Here is a 21,575-nt window from a genome sequence, read left to right as displayed (position 1 = left end):
GATACGCCAACTAGACCATGGACGGCAGACGGGGTTTTGAGTCCGACAACAACCCTTTTTTCGTCTGGTCTGCGGTATTTTATGACGAGGCGTTGTTTTGTTCGTTTTCATAATATTTTCTTATTTTCCTTTCTTAGGAGTTCCGACTTTTTATGAATTCCGGATTTATTTAGTTTTACCCGGTGTCGTAGATATTTACTCTTAAAAGAAAAGTGAAGTGACAATAGAGACGATACCACGATTTAGGAAGTTTCATGCGTCCAGATGACAAGAGAAAGATAAACATTCAGCAACTAGTGTCTGTCCCCGTCAGCTAGCAACGCCAGACTTGGGTGTGCACGTCACGCCCAACGTTTGGGGACGGTTCCACTGCCAGCCAGGAAACGGCGACACCAGAGAATAAAACACACACGCACACACACACACACACACACACACACACACACACACACACACACACACACACACACACACACACACACACACACACACACACACACACACGACACTCGTAAGTGGGTACAGTTATAGTTATATGATTATTTTCATATGTATCCTTGATCAAGAGAAAGGCTGAATACATTAATCTGCTATGAAACATAAAGATACGTAAAATACGGGTTTAATGAGGGAGGTAAGTTAGACAGTCACTGCCACATGCCATACTTTAGGCTTTAAGAACACTGACCCCTCTTTCGGTCCATCAAAGGTCAAGGTGCCAGCAAGACACGTCCTGCGAATCATGCAAGCAAGGCCACCTGCTCTCCAGCCGAGAGTTGGCTGACCCTTGTTGACCTCAGGTAGGGCGAGAGTGGAAGGAAGATGCAGTTAGGATTGGACCTATTTCTAGAATTTAGTTTTTCATTCGTTTGTGTGGTAATGCGGCTGTTTGCTTTATTTATTTCATTCATAACATATATAATTCGATCAGACAGAACTGTTCGCAAAAGACCGAGCAAGGAATTTAGTTGAACTGCTAGGTTAAAGCGCGATGCTAGATTGACACTAGGAATTGCCTCATTCAACTGCGTAATGTCTTAAACGGGCGCAGACAGAGCCCTCGTGCAGGTGTATGAAAGGCCCGTTCATGCCCGAATTCGCCAGGTTATTACACCTCCCCGTATCTGATTGCAGCGGGACGGCCAATTGAGAGGGATCTTACACCTCCGTATGTTAACACGAAAAATCTATGGACGATGCATATATTTTCAAAATATCGCAGAGTGGGTGACTCAGTTAGTAAACAGGGTCAAACAGCTAGGTGAAGAGAGGTGAGGTTAGCGCTGGGTAATTAGATACAGCCTTCCCCTCCTGACCCTTCCTGCGCGGACCCATTAGCTCATGTATACCTAGTGTAAGCGATCCATGTGGCCCCAAGGGATAATAAAGGCTCCCATGGGGGGATCTGCCTATCTAACCCCTTACATACCCTCCCCCTCCCTCTCCCCTCGAGGATCCCCAGACCCTTCCTGATTCTTTGCCACGCTAACGCCTCTTTCCTCATTATGTCATGATGCGTGGATGGCGAAGACGATGGGTCTGCCTGCCTCTCTGAATACCAAAATGTGAGGCAAGTTATGGTCGATGGTATTGGTCAGAGGCCTTGCTGAGAGCTACGGGAAACGCCGGCACACATTCGGTGAAATGTAGATATTTTTCTCTTTCTTTTTTTCTTGACTTTCTCTCTCTTTCTTTCCTTCTTTGTTCTTGATTTCTCTCCCCCCCCTTCTCTCTCTCTCTCTCTCTCTCTCTCTCTCTCTCTCTCTCTCTCTCTTGATTTCTCTTCTCTCTCTCTCCCCTTCTCTCTCTCTCTCTCTCTCTCTCTCTCTCTCTCTCTCTCTCTCTCTCTCTCTCTCTCTCTCTCCACACACATACACATACACATACACATACACATATACATACACATACACACATAAATATACATATACACACACATACACACCGCGTGCGCGCAGATCCATGTAATGTAATTTGATCTACTAGCCTCCTATGAATGTAATCGTACTTTGTGTGTTAGAATTGACTTGCGTGTATCTGCGGCGGCAAGTGCGAACACCATGGAAGGCCATGTAAGGGCAGCAAGGCTACGCGGCCGGTAGTGCACCTATACATGGCCTGATCACCATTTACAATCGCTTTGTCTCCGCATTCCGTCGGGGTCGCTGCCAATACGGGGGCGTTTGATGGCGAGATTTATTGCCCTTAAACCCTGGGTTGTAGGAGGAAGTGAGGCGCCCCGTTATCTGAGTGTCATCTCAGCTCATTTCCTTGTTAACGAGTCATTTATTAATAGCCGTGTAATTAATTATGATCCTATTATTTGATGTGGGCCTCATTATCTTTGAAATTGTGGAATTATCTTGCCAGCGAAGAGGAAGACGAGCTTCTCCTTAGCCTTTGTGATGCGTTGTCGGAATTGGAAGCCGAGGAAAATTGATTCTGACCTTTATGAATATTGTGATGTTGGTATTCATTCATCTTCGCATGGATTTCGGTTGCTGTTGGGCATGGGGATTATGCAGACGTTAGGTTTCGTAGTTCTTTTGATATTTATTTCCATTTTTATGACTGTGCCCACAATGTTGGATGGGGGTGAGGGCTAATGGAAATGCTGTCTATTTTGAGCGAAAGGGGCAGACCAGAGGAAATATGCATCTGTAAGATAGAATTCAAATATATGCAGGAGGAATACTTCTTCCGCCTTTCGGGTTTAGACGGCGAATGCGTGCTTACCGTGGAGCAAGCATTTCCTGGATGTTACACTTCTTATGCATGCAGTCGGCAGGGAAGCCTCGGTTTGCCCGTTCCTCCCTCACTGGTTATGTCAGTTTAGCATATATACAAGTTTACAGAATTTAGCTCTGTTAGATGTTAAGAAAAAGTGGAGAGAAAGTTACTCTGTTTTGCTGGGCCTTATTGAGATTTGTTTACATTTTTGACTTCACAGGTTCTCCGGTAGAGGTCACATCCTTCTTGACCTCTCCCTCCTGCCAAGGTCGTGGATATCTAACACGTTCCCTTCCGAGACCTGCTTATACTTTCTCTATTATCTTCCTTCGCTACGTTTTTTTTTTTACATTCTTTTTTAATGCATTTTCATATTCGATATTTGAGTGTGATTTTTCATTTAAGCAAAAGACAAATCCAGTAACGCGTGAAGGAGAATATGGAATGGCCACCATAAAGGCAAAGCAAAGTCTGTGACGTACTGAAGGGAACTAGACAACACTCCAAGCGGTCACAAAAAAAAGGCTCCTTATCCCTATCTGTTTATTTTGTAATATGGGTGTTGACTTCGCTTTTTATATAACATTTCTATTTTTCCTCTCTTTTTCCCATTTTTATCCGGCCATATCCATATCTTGCCAGCTCCACTTCTTGTTTATAAAGGCATTTTCCTCGGTAAAATGGTGCGATTGGAAGGACTCCCTCTCTCCAGAATGGCGATGCACGATAACAAAGGAGGTTCTTGCTGGACCTAGTGTCAAATCCCTACTGTCGTTGTTTAAAGATTCGCACGCCATATCTCTTCCCCTTCCTCGTCCTCCTGCTCCTCCTCCTCCTCCTCCTCCTCCTCCTCCTCGTCCTCTTCTTCTTCCCCCTCCTCCCTTCCGTCTCCCCCTCCCCTTCCTCCTCCCCCTCCTCCTCCCTTTCCTCCTCCACCTCCTCTTCCCCGTCTTCCTACTCTACCTCCTCCTCCTCCTCTTCATTTGTTTTATTTCTTCTGCTTGTTACTACCCTTATCCCTTGCCTTGTTTCCTTCCTTTATAATTGGCATAGGCTTTATGTGCGAGGAACAACCAATAAATTACTTGATTATTGATTGTATTATTAAGAGTGGTTGTAGATTTCGCCGTTCTTCCAAAGTCTTCATTTCTACATGTTCAAACGTTCTCCACATTTAGATAAGGTTAATGATACCGCAAAACCCTAACTAAACCTCATTTTCTTCTTGCCAGGTGATGAGCCTCCGAGACTTCTTTTACGACGATGACATCTTCATAGCCTACGGTCCGGAGCGACTCTCGCACGATGACTTCGACTTGGACTCAGAAGGTCAGTTTTTTTTTTTTTTTTTTTTTTTTTTTTTGTGTGTGTGTGTGTGTGTGTGTGTGTGTGTGTGTGTGTGTGTGTGTGTGTGTGTGTGTGTGTGTATGTATGTATGTATATGTATGTATGTATGTGTGAGTGAGCGTGCGTGTGTGAGCCTGTAACTGCGGCGAACGTACCATCCATTGTGAATGAGTACACGTCAGTCAGTCGGTTGCAGGGAGGTACATGGGATATTGTTTGTTGAGATGATGTTGCGCTTTGCATAAAGAAAGGTCACACGGTAGGGTGCTATACGGGTTTAGATAAAAATGGATCACGTTAGCGTCAGTGCCAAAGGTCAGGAACCTAAACGCACGGCAGAGCATTTACGTATGAATTATATTAGCCTTAAATCGTTTATTTTTACATTTATCATTTGTAACGCGATTTTTGTTTCCATGTGCTTGTGTTTAATGAAGCTGGCTTTTTTACCTTATTGTTTGGTAGCGTTCTAATCGTGATCATATTTATTGAATTGCCTTATCCTGTTTATGATTAAATATCCCTGTAATATACTTGGGGTATAAAGTGTAAAAATTAGAAATGCGGGATAATATGCTTCTGTAGACAGAGATTTCCCAGTTCAACGGACAGTACCAAGATAGTTGAGTGGTGGAGAGACATGCCATACATGAGGGTCACATCTCTGTAATTTGGTCATGCTCACGCCGCCATTTAAATACTTACGTTATGTATTGCTGTCGAAGCCCTTTACCAAGCCCTGATATGTTTACCTTGAACTCCGCGGATGTTTTGTTAGCAGTTGTTTCTCATCGCATTTCCTCAAGAAAAAGAACATTGCAAGAGATTCTTTTGCAAGACACATGGTACTTGTATGATTTCTCATTTCTGCCACATAATGTATCCATTATCACCGGATTTAGCCATCGCCTGGAGCAGCAGGACGATTTCTCTAGCTTTTTTTCCTCTTCCTTACCTCTCGTTTGAACTTTTTTACTCGAAGATTCAAAGAAGAGGTTCTGTTTTCACGTAATACTATCTAGTTTCTGATAACATGAAAATTTTGGTTTGATGAGCGAGTACTTGTGTTTTACTGTTTTGTTCCTGTGACTGTTCACAGTATGACTTTGCATGTGCGTTCGCAGGTGGCACGAATTGCTTGTGCTCAGAATTCCTTTTGCCCCCCGCTGAACTGTGTCCCATCTGGGAGAAACTGAATACTGATCTTTCTTATTTTCGAAATAAGCTCCATTATATTAACAATGGGTACACGACATCAAATCAAATTTTTACTGTATAAGTTGCTCTGAAATGTAGTTCCTAAATGCTGCAGTTCTTAGGGACAGTCGAGCGGCGAATAATAGTTACAAAGTGACTTTTATGGAACCGCTGCCTAGGACATTTCACATTCCACAAGTCTGTCATCAACTTCAGCTGTTATCGTCGTTCGTAGCTCCGTGTTTTTTCCTCCATTTTCCCCTTTTCTCCCCTTCTTGTCGTTTTTTTTATATCTTTTTAAGTACATCTTTGAACACAGAACGTCATGTAATTTTTATTTGTGCATAACACGTAATTTGTTCCAATGCGTCAATCATAGCTGGTTTCGGGTCTTCCTTTTTTATCCAAGGACCTCAGTCGACAGTGTAAAATGAGACTGGTATTTTGCGAACAACTGGAGCTGCATGTCGGAGGTAGTGGTGGGGGATGGTGTTGGGGGAGGTGAGGGTGCAGGGGATATATTTGTTGTGGTCATTTATGACGTCATTGCGGGTCTTTAGACGACAGTATATGGCCTAGCTGGTGAGTTTCTTGCCATCCGATATGGGCAACTGCAGCCCGGCTTCTTGTATGATGTTGATGTCACGTTGGGATTTTTTTTTCATGTTTATGCATTATTATATGCTACATACCTAAGTAATGTGTATTACAGCGAAGGAGAAATTATAGCCTACATCAATTTTCAAAGTCACAAGTGTTGATGAAGATGATATTCAATCTGCAGTTGTTCTTGTTCTCTCTTCTCTCACTTCAGCAGTTCATTATTTTATTACACTTGATCTCTACATCAACCCCTAGTGACACGTATTTCTCCGTGACTAATCAAGACTGCGGGAATTGCGCCCATTTTGTGCCATTTGTCACGGCCGTTACTGATACGGCGCGTTTCTGTAGGCGTGGATGATGCTAAAGTTGCAGGAGGGATTCTACCTCGCCCTCTCGCATTGTAGTAGAGTGTCTTCTCTTATTAGATTTTCTCGTATTTGAGGAATTACACCAGGCTGGATATCCTGTTCGCCTGTTCATTTTTTTCTCTACTGTGGGTTAATTTTTTTTTTTTATAGATTCTTCTCCTTCATTTATACTTTGTATGTACGTGCTCCCGTTATCCTTAGACAAACGGCGAGAGGATATGAACGAAATGCAGGCGAGGAGAAAAATTCCAAGAGCAAGATCGCAGCATCGAATCACAAGTCCCGTCAGCTCCGCCCCCTCCTTCTCCTCAAGCCCCTCCCCCTCCCCTTCCCCTTCCCCTTCCCCCTCGCAGATGCCTTGTGATGCATAGTCTCGGTATCCCACCTTGAGGGATTAAGCAAAATCGTCGTAGATCGGAAAGTTTTTTTTCAGCACAGGCGCCCCGATGCAGCGCTAAGTGTAAAATACGTCAGGGTAATCTCTAGGTAAGCCTCTTGGAAGCGCCTGAAGATACTTCGCTTAGCAATATTCTTTTCGAAGCATGGGGATTTACTGTCGGTAGAAACAAGGGACTGGGAGTGGAAGAGGCAGAAGAACGTACAAATATGTTAACTTGTGGATACATAGACAGAGGCCGACATAGACAGACGGAGACTTAGAAACGGACTAAGGTCAGCGGGTTGATTGCAAGACTTGTCGTGAAGGATATTGTTTCTACAGTATTCCTTCCTCTCTCACTCGCTTAATCAATCTCTCACCCCCCCCACTCCTTCCCTCTTTCCTTACTTTTCTCTCAGTCCAATATGAAAGAGAGAGGGAGAGGGGGGGAGGAGCAAAGACAAATGAAAAAATGAATTATAGTTGAGTCACGATTAGGACGCCTTAAAACGAAACTTCATCCTCCCATAGCGAAATTTCCCCTCCCTCCCTCCCTCTTTCTCCCAGTTCCTTCTTCCTTCCTCTCCCTCCATCCCTCCCTTCCTCTTTCTCCCCGTTCCTTCCTCTCCCTCCCTCCCTCTTTCTCCCCGTTCCTTCTTCCTTCCCCTCCCTTCCTCCTTCCCTCCCTATTTTTCCCGGTCCTTCTTCCTTCCTCTTTTTCCTGTTCCTTCTACCTTCCTCTACCTCCTTCCCTCTTTCTCCCAGTTCCTTCTTCCTTCCTCTCCCTTCCTCCCTCTTTCTTCCCGTTCATTCTTCCTTCCCCTCCCTCTCCCTTTCCTCGTCCATTCTTCCTTCCTTTCCCTCCCTCCCTTTTTTTCCCTGTTCCTTTTTCTTTCCCCGCTCACTCTTCCTCCCTCCTCTTTTCTTCCAGCCCCTCCTTTTCTTCCTTCCCCCTTCCTTCAGTCACAATTTCCCATATAAATCCCCCAGACGTTTCTAGAGACATCACTGCTAAACAGATTGTAGGATTTAAAACCTAGAGTTTTCCTGTTTGCATTGCTTTTGCCGGAACACCCTTTGGTATGATCATATATCAGGTTTTATTTTTTTGAAAATGTTTTTTTTTTGTGCTACAGTAAGGAACGAGCCGTACTTAGCAAAGCGATTCCATATTAGCTTTATACATATATTGTTTCTCAAATTTATCTTCCCCAAAAAGTTATTTTGCATGAGTCATGTTCAGGGTCTAAAGTTTCCTCTTCCTTTTTTAGTTGTGGTGCGACTGAATTTAATTTAGTGTGGATACAAGGATGTTTACAAAAAAACAACTATTTATTTTCATCGCAGAAATTATGTAATACGATTGTTGAATGTAGATATGCTCACTTGAGTTGGGTCAGTATGAAGAACATTCTCAGGTTTAGAGAAGGATGCCGATTAGGTGAGATTTAACAGCTGACCACAGTAGTGGTTCAATTTCTGTATCTTTAATATAGAGCTTAGCGGTTTATTTTGAATACAGTAGCACCCTCGTCAGCCGTTTACATTGTATACATATCTGGTTATTACAGAGGTGTAGCCAGAGCCATGTGCACACAGCTGCTGTAGCCCAGGCTACATTTATTGATCTGTGAACCTCGCCAATAGTTAGCGTGTGACTCATCTCAGCCTGAGGGGAGGATTCGCCGACGCGCCAGGAGAAAGAGCCAGCGGAAGTGTGGCTCAACTGGAGACAGTTTTATTTCGATCCATTTAGACATTTTAGGAAAGATCAGGAAAGAATGTACTCTGTAAGAGAACGGTACAATTAAGAGTTTGGTTATATAATTGGTAAACACGGACATCACTTGCGTAAGTGCATTTTCTCCGCCGAAAATAACTGATGTAAATAGTTTCGACTCTTACGCCAACAAGTGGTGAAACGGAGTATCAGTTCATTTCACTTGCGGCCACACTGCAGTGAACCCCCCCTTATTGGCTCATGGTGTTTTCATATAATATCATTTCAATATCATCGACTCTTAACCTTATCGCGGGTTCATTGTCGGCAGCAAGACCTGAGTAAATATTTGAGGCAGCTGAACGCATCTCCCGGCAACTATTCCCGCTAAACGAGTCGACTGTTTCTCTATATTTTTTAAGGTTATCTGAACTGTTAACGTCCGGCGGGCAGGGTGTCGACTTGGCGCCTAGTAGGTATGACGGCTCTGAAAAAGTGGCGGAAAAAGGAGATCAGTCAGGTGTGTGAACGAGCGTGTCACCTGGGGAAGTTGAGTGGGAAGTTTCTGGTTGATGGCGGTGTTTGGTGCGGGTGGTCGTGCTTGTCCAGTTGTTTATCTAGGTTGCGCGCGCGATGCAAATGGACGGATGGATATTCAGATAAGTTTAGCTAGAAAAATGTGAGTTGCTGCTCTGTTTGTGTTGCGTGTCTGTGTTGCCTCCATGCGGATTTAAAATCATGTGTGGATGCAAATGTCGCAAGGGATAGGGGATCGATTGAAGAGTGTCAGCCTCGTGACGTAACACCTGTGGTTTAGGTGCGAGGTGGGTCAGCGTGCCCCGCCCTTTGCACCGGGACCTTTCCCGCGGGCACTTCTATTACACGTTGATTTGTGGATGTTTATTCTGTTAGTTTTATTCGTACTTTGGAAAATAACTTTTAAGATAGATACTAATAGGTCGGGTATCATTCTGCCCCATTGCACTACACTGCCTTCCATCGCCTTAGAATAATGGTGTGCCAGTCATGGTTGTACGTAATGTGTGACTGACATTATGGTCTCCACTACCACGCTTGGTAAGGAACCTTTTTTTGTATTGTTTATCTTTCTTTTTCTCCTCCTCCTTCCTTAGTTCCGCAGAAGCCCATACACTCATGCTATATTCTATGGCAGGATTTTAAGATGGATTACTTTTAGAACTTAATGTTTTGATTCACCAAGAGTGTCTATTCTAGGTTTTTGTGCCTGATGTAAAAAAATAGAGCACTGACAAGGATACAGATTTATACTGAAATCTGGTACAAAAACCAACTGAGAAAGTATATTGGCTTAGTTTTGGTCGAGAGTGGAGAGAAAATTCGTAAAATCTTGAAGAAAGATGTTTTATATTTTTCATATTCGCGTATCCAGAAGGGTATAGTAGGCGCGCGCGCGAGTGTGTGTGTGTGTGTGTGTGTGTGTGTGTGTGTTTATCATTTTTATTACGCTTGCGGAGGTTAGGTCTTGTAAAAAAAAATATATCTAAGTGTAGAGGGTCAAATGGCGTTGATGTACATTATTCAATGGGAATGCATGGTAGAATTCATGTCTCTCTGGTAGCTTACTTTTAGAGATGCATAGTTAATATTACTTTGGTGTGTGTGTGTGCGTGTTTGTTTAATTTGCGAAGTGTGTTTTACATGCCATAGCTGTTCCTGTCTTCTCTTGAATCGTTTTTCCATATCAATAATTTATGTGCTTGCAAGTTAAAAACCTGGTAACTCAGAGCCGTGGAAAGTGATAAACAGAAACTTGACGAGCACGAAAGTGTTAAAGAGCAGAGGTATATGAGTCCGCCATCATGTAAAATTGATGTTGCTAGATATAATGAGTTTATTAACTCTGCAGAACCACAAGTTTCTAGCATTGGCTGGTTAGAGGCAGCGAAAGGTGGAGTTCGTGACGCAGGCTGGTTTGAGTGCTCGCATCCACGCCCCCGCCTCTTGCTTCCTCTGGGGGAGGGTGGCAGCTGGGCCCAAGGGGAAGGGAGGGGAGCTATGTACATGACAGCAGCGTGCAGAGCTGCTGCATCTACCTGACGGTACACATACACACATTGAGCCTCGCATGGTCTCGGTACACACACCCTGCGAATGTGGGTCACTCAGCGCGGTCACGCTTGTCATCTCCTCTGGACAGCTGGGCGATTACGAAGGAGAGCCAGATTTATCTTCAGAGAAGGGGGGTTGCTGAGAAGCTGCACATAGTTTAACGAAAGGGAGAGAGAAAGAAAAAGGGAAAAATAAAAGAAAGTAGAAAGGGAAGGGGAAGGAAAAATTAAATGATTGGATTGGAGAGAGAGAGAGAGAGAGAGAGAGAGAGAGAGAGAGAGAACAATTCAGAGCAGCTGAACACTAAGAAGATAAAACTTGTTCTGAGAGAAGTAATTATTTGTGTAAATAAATAAATTTTAAGAATATTAGGGTGTCATAGATTAGACAGAATTCTAATCTATGTCACATTTGATCATATAGTTTTCATGGTTGGAGGTGATCCCCAGTTTTTATTGTGGTTATCAAGCCATGCCAGTCTTCATTAAATGTTTGATGTAGGAAGATATTGATGTTGATGAATGTTTGTGTATTCACTCTTTTAAAATAAGTATGCATGTATAATGTAGTGCATATGTTTAATTTGCAAAGAAATCTACCTTGTTGAATAAATGGTAGGACAAATATTGGCTATTGTCGATTCTTTGCGGCTCTATGCGATACACATAATACCATTTTTGTAACCAAATACTTTATTGTATGAAACACATAAATTAGTAATTTTCGTTGTTTTTATTGTTTTTGTTGCAAAGAATGATATCGTTGTAAGGAACGTATCCACATTTAGCCAGATTAATGTTGATTTCATTTTACTTCCAGAGTGCAAAACAATTCAACCGATGGTGAAGTGTCCGCTCAGCCCACGCCGGCCTCGTCGTATGCCCTCTCCTAAGCCCCGCGGTCGCGCTGTATCTCCTCTGGCAATATTCGATGGCCCAGGTTGTTTTATTTACTCCATTTCGAGGAAGATCAATGGCAGTGTGATTTTATGAAACGTTAATGAAATGATGTCTATTATTGTTGAACGTTCTTTTTTTGTGTGTCGTTGCAAAACTAGAGTTACGCTTCTTATTATGAGATTTTTTTTAGTATGTGTATGGTTTGTGTATACATATATTATGTTGCTTGTCTTTCAGGTAGTTTACCAAGGTCACCTAGAAAACCTAGAGCACATTCGCCGCATAAGCGTCTAAGTCAGCCTAATAACCAGACATATCAGCAGCACCAGGATCCACCAATGTACAATGGTCACATAGCATGTGGTGGTCTTGAGAACATCATTTTCCCAACATGTGTAACCTCCAGGTTTGTTATAGACCTGTGCTTTGATTTTATTCTGTAGTTATATTTTTATGAATGATTTCATTACCAGAGTCACTCATTACAGGAGGGCTTTAGTAATGTCAAACACCAACTAAGTACATCAGTACTGTATTTTATTCAAGTTCGTGTGTGTCTGTGCATTTTTAAAAGAAGTATCAGATGTTTATTAACCCTCATGATTTCAGGTATTCTGTTGGGCGCATCTTGGGTGATGGAAACTTTGCAGTAGTACGTGGGTGTGTCTGTCGGAAAACGAAGGAAGAATATGCTCTCAAAATCATTGACAAAGCCAAGTGTCGTGGAAAAGAGCATATGATTGAGAGTGAAGTTTCCATACTTAGGAGGGTATGTATAACAAATGATAATGTGAAGATTAATCATGTTTATTTTCATCATTTTTGTGATAATTTGAATAGTGTATTTTCTCACTTTAAAAGTGTAAGAGATTTATGAGTTTTGATCATATTCTGTGTTTTTTACTTGTTACCTTGATTATTGAATTAACATATTCATTATATTAGGTTAATCATGAAAATAATCAAGGTTTTCTTTTTATTTCCAACAGGTTAGCCATCCAAATATTGTTAGTCTAGTGGAAGAATTCCATACCTCACAACATCTCTACCTCGTAATGGAGCTAGTCAGGGTAAATATATTCCTTTAACTTCTTGATGTCAAGTAAATGATATAGATATCATAGGGATATCCTTGTGCTGTTGTTGAAATCACTATGATATGTATAACGGGCACCAACAGAAAGGGGTTCATTGAATTTCATATGCCCAATGGTTAATATCACACAGATAACCTGTGTATGAATGGAAATAGATTTAAAAACGAAGAACTCTGATTAACCTTTTTATCACTGTTTGTAGGGTGGCGACTTATTTGATGCCATTGCCAGTGCTACCCGCTATACAGAGCAAGATGCAAGTTCTATGATTAGAGACTTGGCATCTGCTCTTGATTATCTCCATCAGCGAGATATTGTTCACAGGGATATCAAGCCAGAAAATCTCTTGGTAATGAATTATAATTTGTTTTTTGTTACTTATGTAAAATGCATATTCTTTCATGTTATATTACAGCTCCAAGGAACTTTCTTCTCTTTTGCTTTGTACATATAAAAAAGCTTGTATAATGCATTGTTATTACAACAAATGGTTGTTGAAAGGAATGAGATACATAACCAGTGGTGAGCATGTTTCATATAATTATATTTTATCAACAGGTGGTAGACCGTAGTGATGGAAGCAAAAGTTTAAAGCTAGGAGATTTTGGGTTGGCTGTAGAAGTCACAGAGCCATTATATACTGTATGTGGCACACCAACCTACGTAGCACCTGAGATTCTTTCAGAATCTGGGTATGGCTTAAAGGTAAAATATATCTGATTTATGTTTTTTCTTATTGTATTGTAAATATATTTTTTCTGTTTCTGTGATTTTTTGTTTCATCATATATATATATGTGTGTGTGTGTGTGTGTGTGAGATATTCAAAATGCTAGTATAGCAATAGTGTATGCAGAAAAACATGTTTAGATCAGTATAGGAAGATGATATGATTCTGTGCTCATTTGCATGTTATTAAGCTAAATTAAGAAAAAATTAGTAGTTCTTTGTTGCCCTGTAAGTATATGGTCTGAGAGTTTGAATTTAGTATACAATGACATCTGAGATTTTCCTTCACTTTACAGGTTTTCCTTGTATAGTCAGTTATCTGATTTTCCATATAGAATAATGCATTTAATCATTTGATGAAAGTGTATTATAAATTTCATCATAAATTCTACAGGTTGATATCTGGGCAACTGGAGTCATCACATACATTCTTCTCTGTGGATTTCCACCTTTTGTTTCTGCAACAAATAACCAAGAGGAGTTATTTGATCAGATATTAAGAGGGCAGTATGAATTTCATGCCCCTTATTGGGATGACATATCTGATTCTGCAAGAGAATTGATCGTCCAAATGATCCAAGTGGATCAAGACAAACGTTTTAGCGCACAAGAGGTTTTGGATCATCCATGGGTCTCGGTAAGTTAAGATGACTATGCGGTTATGAGAGCAATATGTGTGTGGTTTGAGTTGATTTAGATTGAATTTAAATATCCTTCACAGAGAAACTGAAAGGATTACACCAATAAGCACTGTTTACTTCAACAAGTCTTGTGTTATTTCACAGCAATATCTTTATTTTTTCCTTTTTTCTTTTTTATACTAATTTGCATCACAGATTTGTAGTTATCACCTTCACATTGCACTTTTATATACTAGATTAAAGGGTCATTATTTTAAACAAAATCAAATCATTTTTTTATACACCTAGTAACTGTAAATGGAGAATCAAGTGTATTCTCTGCAACTTGATATTGAGGAAATATATAACCCCATGTCAATTTGGGTGAATTCAGTGAGTATGTCACTGGTCTGTAAGTTGTGAAAAAAGTGCAACAGTGGCTCACTCCAACATGAGTAAGCAAGATTCCCGTGACATGTGTTTTACAGTATGTAAGATTTGGACACTTGCAGTGGATAAAATCTCATGAATATTTCTTTTCCATGTTGTTTTTTGTCAATAGTTCAAAATATTATTGAAGAAATGCCCTTGTAAGTCTTACTTCCTATAACAAGTGCACACACCTTATAGAGTCTTTATTACATGCTTTCATAATTACAAAGCTAAATAAAGCTTGTAAGCTTTATTCATACAAATGGTTTGTAACATATCCTTGATAAAAATAATTTTTTAAATTTGGTAAATTATTCCATTAGCTTGCCTTTTAGGGTTCCTTGAATTAGTATGGAAAGCAATTTTGTTTATATATATATATGAAAAAGAGTATATCTCCCATCCAAATTTACATTAGTGCAATACATGTCTTATAAGTCTTCTGTCAAAAATATTTTTTACAAGAATATGAGAGTTTCTTTTTAACTTGACTGAGTATGAATAGTACAAGTCCTGGGGTCATATATGATTATTTGTCCTTGAATTTGTTTTGTCTTTGTTCCTTTGAACTTCATTTATCAATTAGAACAATGCTAAAAGTTACTTATAAGCAAATGGAATAATAGACTGTGTTTAATACAGCACTACTCACTTTGAAATGGTACTTTCAGTAACAGCTCTTCTAAATATATACATATTTGTTTTAACTAGAAGAATCTACCAGTACTGATTTCTTAATTTTGCAGTATAGTCATAATTAAATGTGCTTCTAATTTTTTAAAATTCCCCAAGCTTAAAATAAAAAGGTAGCCTCCTGTAGCCAACCCTTCATATTTTGTTAAGTCCTTCCATTTTGTTCATTCCTCTCCATAAAACTAATGTACATTAGTTCAACTCATTCAATGAACCACAAGTCATTATTGCCTGAGTTGATAAAAGTGCCTCAAAGAACCAGTGGCTCATGTTGTCCCTTCCCCCATTTGATCCTGTTCCTCCTCCAGGATGATGAGGCTCTGGACCGAAACCTTCATCTTCGAGTGTCCCATAAACTGGGTCTTCACTTTGACACAAACGGTCCCCAGCACAAGGCTGCCGGAATCACTCTAATGGCCGTAAGTCCCCTGCAAAGACACAGAACTGTAACTCTGTAATCTCATTAACCCAAGTGCAGCCCATCCCTTGTCCCTAACCCTTTTTTTACTCTAAGAAGGAAAAAGTCAGACCCTTATGTGTATATATATGTTTATATGTTGTTTTTCCAGTTTTACCCCATAGGCTCTTCATTTTGAATGTTCCACATCATTTTTCAACCTTTTGTTATTGTCATTGTTTTTATAATTATATGACGTATAAATCATTTGAGATAATATTTCATAAAGTTTGCTTTATGGTTTCTGTTATGTCGTTCATAGTGTATGTTGACAGTATTTGTGAAATTGGGTCACTTATTTTCACACATTGTTTTACTTTTATTTCATAGAATGATAGAATGTGCATTAAGCATGGAAATTAGTTTAAATAGATATGGAGACAGGATGAGCTACTTGCTCTCTGCCATAATGATTGACAAGATAACATAATAAGTATGAAGGTATAAAACTGCAGTATATGTATTAATCAAATAAAGAATACATTGCAATATATAATATGTATAGTAAATGGTACATGAATTGTATCAATATATATTATCTTTGTTTCTGATATTGATATTAATTAATCCCAAAGAACAAAATTTTGGCCTACCACATCTCTCATTTCCACAAATGCTCCCTTTCCCTCTTGAATCAGTCGCAAATAATGAACAAACAGTCATAAGAGTTTTACCTTCATATCAAATGGGCACCAATGGATGCAGTGAAATAGAGATATTATGTTTCTTGTCTAAGTCAAGCATCAATAGGCCTTGAGGATTTTCTGCTTATATTAAGATGCATGTGTATTTTGATGACAAGAATTTTATTGTACTATACATGTTCAGAATTTAGAGGAGTTTGCTGTAACCTAATCAATCACAGAAGATGTAACTACAAATAATTTTATGAAAGACTGATCTAATGTCAAGAGATGAACTGTATAGTATCTAATGGACATAATCTTTAGCATTATTTAGTCAACTTTCTTTCACCATGCTTTTGGTAATTGCAGCTCCTTTAAACATCTGTTTTTGACTTGTATAGTATTGTATTATGTGAAAATCATTGTTTCCCTGTAAGTTTTGCTTTTAAATTCAATCTGTGTTCCCTCCCCAGATACTTCATTTGTTATTAGCATAATGTTATGGAAACCTATTGATTGTCAGCAGACTTATCTGGTTCCTTTAATTCAACAAATGTTACCCATAATAGGATGCTTGTCTTGTATGTGCAGTGCATAATCTACCCTTTTTTATTTTGAATGTGACTGATTTATATCTGTTTTGTGGTTGTGGTGTCCAGGCGGAGTCCACGCCCTGCTTGCATACAGTAGAAGTTCTATAGTGTCTGGCAAGCAGGTGGCAGATGGAAACAGGCAAGCAAGGAAGCAGGATAATGCTAAGGGAATATGGGGCTACTGACCTTATAGTCCACAACAACAGGCTGACCACCACTACTCCTACAAGAACCAAACATAACACTTACACTCACAAAAATATGAATATAGAAAATTTATAATAATTTGCCAAGCTGTTTTCAAAATTATTGATATTTCTTGTCAGATTATACTGGTCAATGCACTATTGTACAGTATTTGCTCAATATCTTCATTACTCATACTTTTTCATTTTTCTGTTCTGTATTTTTGAAGGCAATGCTTCAATATTTTGGTTTTAGTGAATCATTGATTTTTTAGCTTTTCCTAGTCAACCACTTTCTAAGAGATGTGTGAAGTATTGTATAAACCATTAAACCAATGTTGCATCAATGCTTATAAATTATTTTTATAAAGATATATAACTTGACTAAGTAACAGTCACATTTTTTAAGCATAGCAGTTATTGTATTGTGATTAAGAAACCAGCTAGAAGCAAATTGATAGGCAACTACACAACAAAGCTAACCTTATCGGGCCATGATAATGGCTTGGCATTGCTTCTAAAGCAGGTGGGTTATGTATTGCTTATAATGTTTGTCTTTGCTGTAACTGCTTTCCTCCCCTATCCTCTAATACTACTTAAGCTCAGACTATGGATCAGGAGAACTGCTTTGTACTTTCTTATACTGGAAGGCTCTTTTTATCCAACTGATTTCTTTTGTCTTCTCCTAAATGCATTGATATAAAAAATGCTGTATATTTTAACACTTCGTTAGTTAGTGAGGGTAATAGTATTGAATAAGCATTCATTGCATTATGTAATAATTTTACCATGATACTTTATTTTGAGTAGGATATATACTAAATTAGTGTATCTTACATGGGTATAATTTTTATTTATATAATCCATAGCAATACTAGTTCATTGTATTATTTTGGAATTTGATTTATTAAAAGAAGAAAAATGTGAGTATTTGATTAAGCATTTCCTCTTCATTATATTATTTATCAAAATATAATCTGTTATTTACTTTTCAGTCTTATAGACTAAAGAGAAAGAATCAAATTAGAGTCTTCATATTTTATTAACCCTTTGACAACAGGAGAGCATGCATATATGTAATGTCCAGTATACTTCTGTTGTTATATATATATATATATATAAATATATATATATATATATATATATATATATATATATATATATATATATATATATATATATATATATATAATATATATATAATATATAATAATATATATATATATATATATATATATATTTATATTTTTTTTTTTTTTTTTTTTTTTTTTTTTTTTTTTTTTTTTTTTTTTTTTTTTTTTTTTTTTTTTTTTTTTTTTTTTAACACCTAGATGGCTCCACAAAAGCTTAGTCACCAAGGATTCAATCAGTAAGCTACTTACTGCTTACTCCATTCCTTGACCCCCCTTCATTTTCATAAAAGAAAATAAATCCAGAAACAGGTAAGGTCCAGTCAGCCTACTGACTCTTTGGTGACTTGGTGCTTGTGGAACTATCTGTGAGTAAAAAAAGAAAAAAAAAATTAAGACAATGATAGTGGACAGTTCAATCCCCATTATCAAAGGGTTAAAGGAGTATGTGCTATATTATCAATTCCCTTATAGACATGTAATCAATTACTTTACATTCCAAAGTTGTTTTATCTATTGGCCATTTTGCAAACAAAGGAACTGTTTCAATGGAGCTCATTTTTTCCATCATTTGTATTAGCAGAAAACATAAAGTTAAAATTGAAGTAAATTATTGAATTATTAGTAATTTTCCATTTTACAAAGTTAAGGAATCAAATTTGAGAGTTCTTTTCTATCATATATAGTAATTATAGTATTATAGTTGTTAAGATTTGAGTTAAACTATATATACTGCTTGCTGGAAAGAGCCTTTGTATTAAGCTCTTGTAGTAATGATCCTATAGTGTCCAGAAAAAAATAATGGTTGATTACATTTAAATGTAATCAACCTGTACATTTTATTTAATATTATTGTGCTAAAGAATAAGGTCTTGATACTAATTAATAACTCTTTTACAATTATAACAGGAATATCTCCAATAAATTCCTTTTTGGCTAAAGGGGAAGTAAATAACTTTGCCCTTTTCCCTCAAGCAGGTAACCGCTTTGGACAAGGAGAACAGGAGTCTCCGTCGTGAGGGGGATCCGCGAGATGTTCCAAATCTGACAAGTCCACCGTGCAGCCCCAGAATGACTCTGTATGCAAATAACAATCAAGTTTTTTGAAAGTGTATGGAATTAGATGCCAACACAGTCCTTCATCAGCTACTGATATATTTGACATATAAAAGACAGTATTTATATTACATCATGCAGGAAGAAGTCAAGTTGGAGACGTGCAGATTTTCAGAGTAAGCAAAATGTTCACAATGCAATAATTTCTAATGTAATTCATTATTACCCAACATCAAAGGATAACCATTCTTTTTTGATATGAAAGAAAAATTATATTTTGGTTTTAATGGCATTTTTGTTCATAAAAATAATATTGAACATCTTTAATTAGGAAAATATGCCTGATTATTTGTAAACATGGTGCTGCAAAAAAGAAATGTTAAAAATTGTTCTTTATGGATTACAGTTTTTAGCATATTAATTTTGAGTCCAGCACCTGGAAGTAGTTCAGACAAGGTAACAGCACATTGTAATGTAATTCTGCAGGTTATCAAAATTGCTTTAAAAATATGAACTTGTTATCTTTAGTTACTTATCATATTTCTCTTGTTTCTTTACAGTACATACAAAAAGGAAATTATTAAATTGGTTACCATGCTCATGATTTTTTTAAATACTTTTGTTATAGATTTTCTCATTGGAAAAAATACATGATTGTAATGGAAAGTGCATATGTTTGGTGCTAATGGATATAAATAGTAGATACCCATGCCTATGTAAATATGAATATGAGCATTTTTTGATGCTGTAGTTTTATATGAGATGAATGTATAAATTTCATTGTTTCATTACCACATATAATAATACTATTTGGAGGAAGCTAGTAAGCATATCAGATGTAAAAGATGTAAATTTACTGAACGAACAGTCATTGAAATGATAGGTTAAGACAAGGGACCAATGCATTGGGGCCTAGATTTCAATGAAATGCAGCTTATAATATGACTGTTTTGTCATTTAATTATGTTATCCCTTCAGTGATGTCTTATGTTTAATGTGAAGTCTCATTTGCATTTGGGCATTATTATTCCAAGGAAGATAATACTCAGAATACAACATAATTAAGCATTTCCAGACTTTTTTTTATTAAATCATATATTCTTTATTATTTATTTTTATTAAGAGATTTTACATGAATAGATTTTGCAATACAGGACAAGATTTCATTTTTAAATTTTTTCATTGACTGATGATATCAGTGAAACAAATTATATTTTTCTTGGTCATTTTCATTTCACTTCATGTAAATACATTTCTCTGTTTAATGCTCCAAAAAAGTTGCTGCTGCTTGTTCCTAGGTATGGACTTGAAATTAATACATTTAAAGAACAACAAAAATAATAGTATGGATATATTGATAGTGCTTATCTACAATTTAGGTTCAGTACCCTGACTGATGGTTAATATGTGTATGAATGTAATATATTTCACCATCATCTCAAAATGAGTGACTGTGGAGTTGTCAGATACAAATATGTAATAGGCCATTTGCTTTAATTACTTATTCTTGTTTTACTCGCAGTTTACTGAGTGGAATTGTATTTTAACAATCTGCTTACAAACTAGCATATTTAATGTGATGTGACGAAGTAATAACTGAAGATGAGGAAAACTTTTAATAGATCTGTACATTTTATTTAATATTATTGTGCTAAACAATAAGGTCTTGGTGCTTTTAGTGTATGTAAGGTGTTCTATTCGCAAATAGGACAAGTTTATACTCTGTGAAAAATGTTTGTAGATATATGTGGAAATAAACTTTTATTCACTTGAATATTGCATATATTTTTCTTGTATTGAATCATAATTAGTTTTAAGTTTTCTAAGCACAAACTTTGTTCCTATACATTAATGCTTTCATTTATCCTTTTGATTTCTCTGAGTGACTCATTCATGCCGTATGTTTTTCAAAATAGTTTTCTACATTTACTTCAGTTTACATGTCAGGACTCTTTCCTTTTCTTTTTTATTGGAAAGAAATACTGGGTGTTATCATCATATCAGTTTTTATACTAAAAATACCTTTAGAATAATACCCTTATAATGAGAGAGAATTCCTTTTTGAATTAATGAAGGTGATTGACTGAATACTGAAGAGGGCAATTGGGAATATCATTCAGTACTGCATAAAGTATATAGAAAGGAATAACTATAAGTTACAAAAAGGCTTTCTTAATCATTATTTACAAAACATTCTTGTATGTCTAATGTCTGTAAGGCATCAAAAATTCTTTCTGGCAAGTCTTATAATTACAATTGTCATATTTGTCGTTTGATTTTTTAGTACCACAGTTTAGTAGCTTACACTATATTAATCATTTTACTTTTGATATGCAAAAGAGTTTTTGGTAATAAAATGCATTAGACATTTATGGCTGCATTATACCTAGCTTGATATCCTCAAGCTTAAGAACGGGAATTTTGATTGAAGTAATCTTTAAAGAATGTTACTAGTAGTAATAATATTGTCACAAATCACTGCCTACTCTGAGCTATTGGAGACACTTCTTTCTGTGTTTTTCTTTTCAGAGTGAAAAAAATAGGTCTATATTTATGTGATTCTAATTACACCATTTTTTGAAATATGTTTTAATTCAATTAGATTTGTAGTATCATACTGG

General features: G+C 37.5%; 1 protein-coding gene across 14 annotated transcripts in view; it reads left to right on the top strand.

Moving 5' to 3' along the window:
- LOC122249995 (serine/threonine-protein kinase DCLK1) overlaps nt 1-20,728 on the top strand; it is an 87,632-nt gene extending 66,904 nt beyond the window's left edge. Inside the window, exons 3-14 of one of the 14 annotated variants that reach the window (XR_015191429.1) lie at nt 3,963-4,059; nt 11,258-11,377; nt 11,575-11,743; nt 11,947-12,106; nt 12,327-12,407; nt 12,637-12,783; nt 12,993-13,139; nt 13,557-13,799; nt 15,216-15,326; nt 16,650-17,294; nt 18,877-19,130; nt 19,515-20,728. Coding sequence is in view for 6 of the 14 variants with exons in the window: in XM_043011234.2 (XP_042867168.1) it covers nt 3,963-4,059; nt 11,258-11,380; nt 11,575-11,743; nt 11,947-12,106; nt 12,327-12,407; nt 12,637-12,783; nt 12,993-13,139; nt 13,557-13,799; nt 15,216-15,326; nt 18,874-19,005 (1,410 nt within the window). In the remaining 8 variants the exon portion in view is untranslated. Of the gene's footprint in view, nt 1-3,962; nt 4,060-11,257; nt 11,381-11,574; nt 11,744-11,946; nt 12,107-12,326; nt 12,408-12,636; nt 12,784-12,992; nt 13,140-13,556; nt 13,800-15,215; nt 15,327-16,649; nt 17,295-18,873 lie in introns of all 14 variants that reach the window. The other 13 variants (XR_015191426.1, XR_006222908.2, XR_015191427.1 and 10 more) reach the window with 13 other exon arrangements.
- The last annotated feature ends 847 nt before the right edge of the window (nt 20,729-21,575 follow it).

This window comes from Penaeus japonicus, unplaced genomic scaffold, assembly GCF_977035675.1.
Source record: "Penaeus japonicus unplaced genomic scaffold, GWHDUDI00000001_assembly GWHDUDI00000012, whole genome shotgun sequence".
Taxonomy (NCBI): domain Eukaryota; kingdom Metazoa; phylum Arthropoda; class Malacostraca; order Decapoda; family Penaeidae; genus Penaeus; species Penaeus japonicus.
Note: the sequence above shows the minus strand (reverse complement) of the source record. Positions and strands in the feature narration are given on the sequence as shown.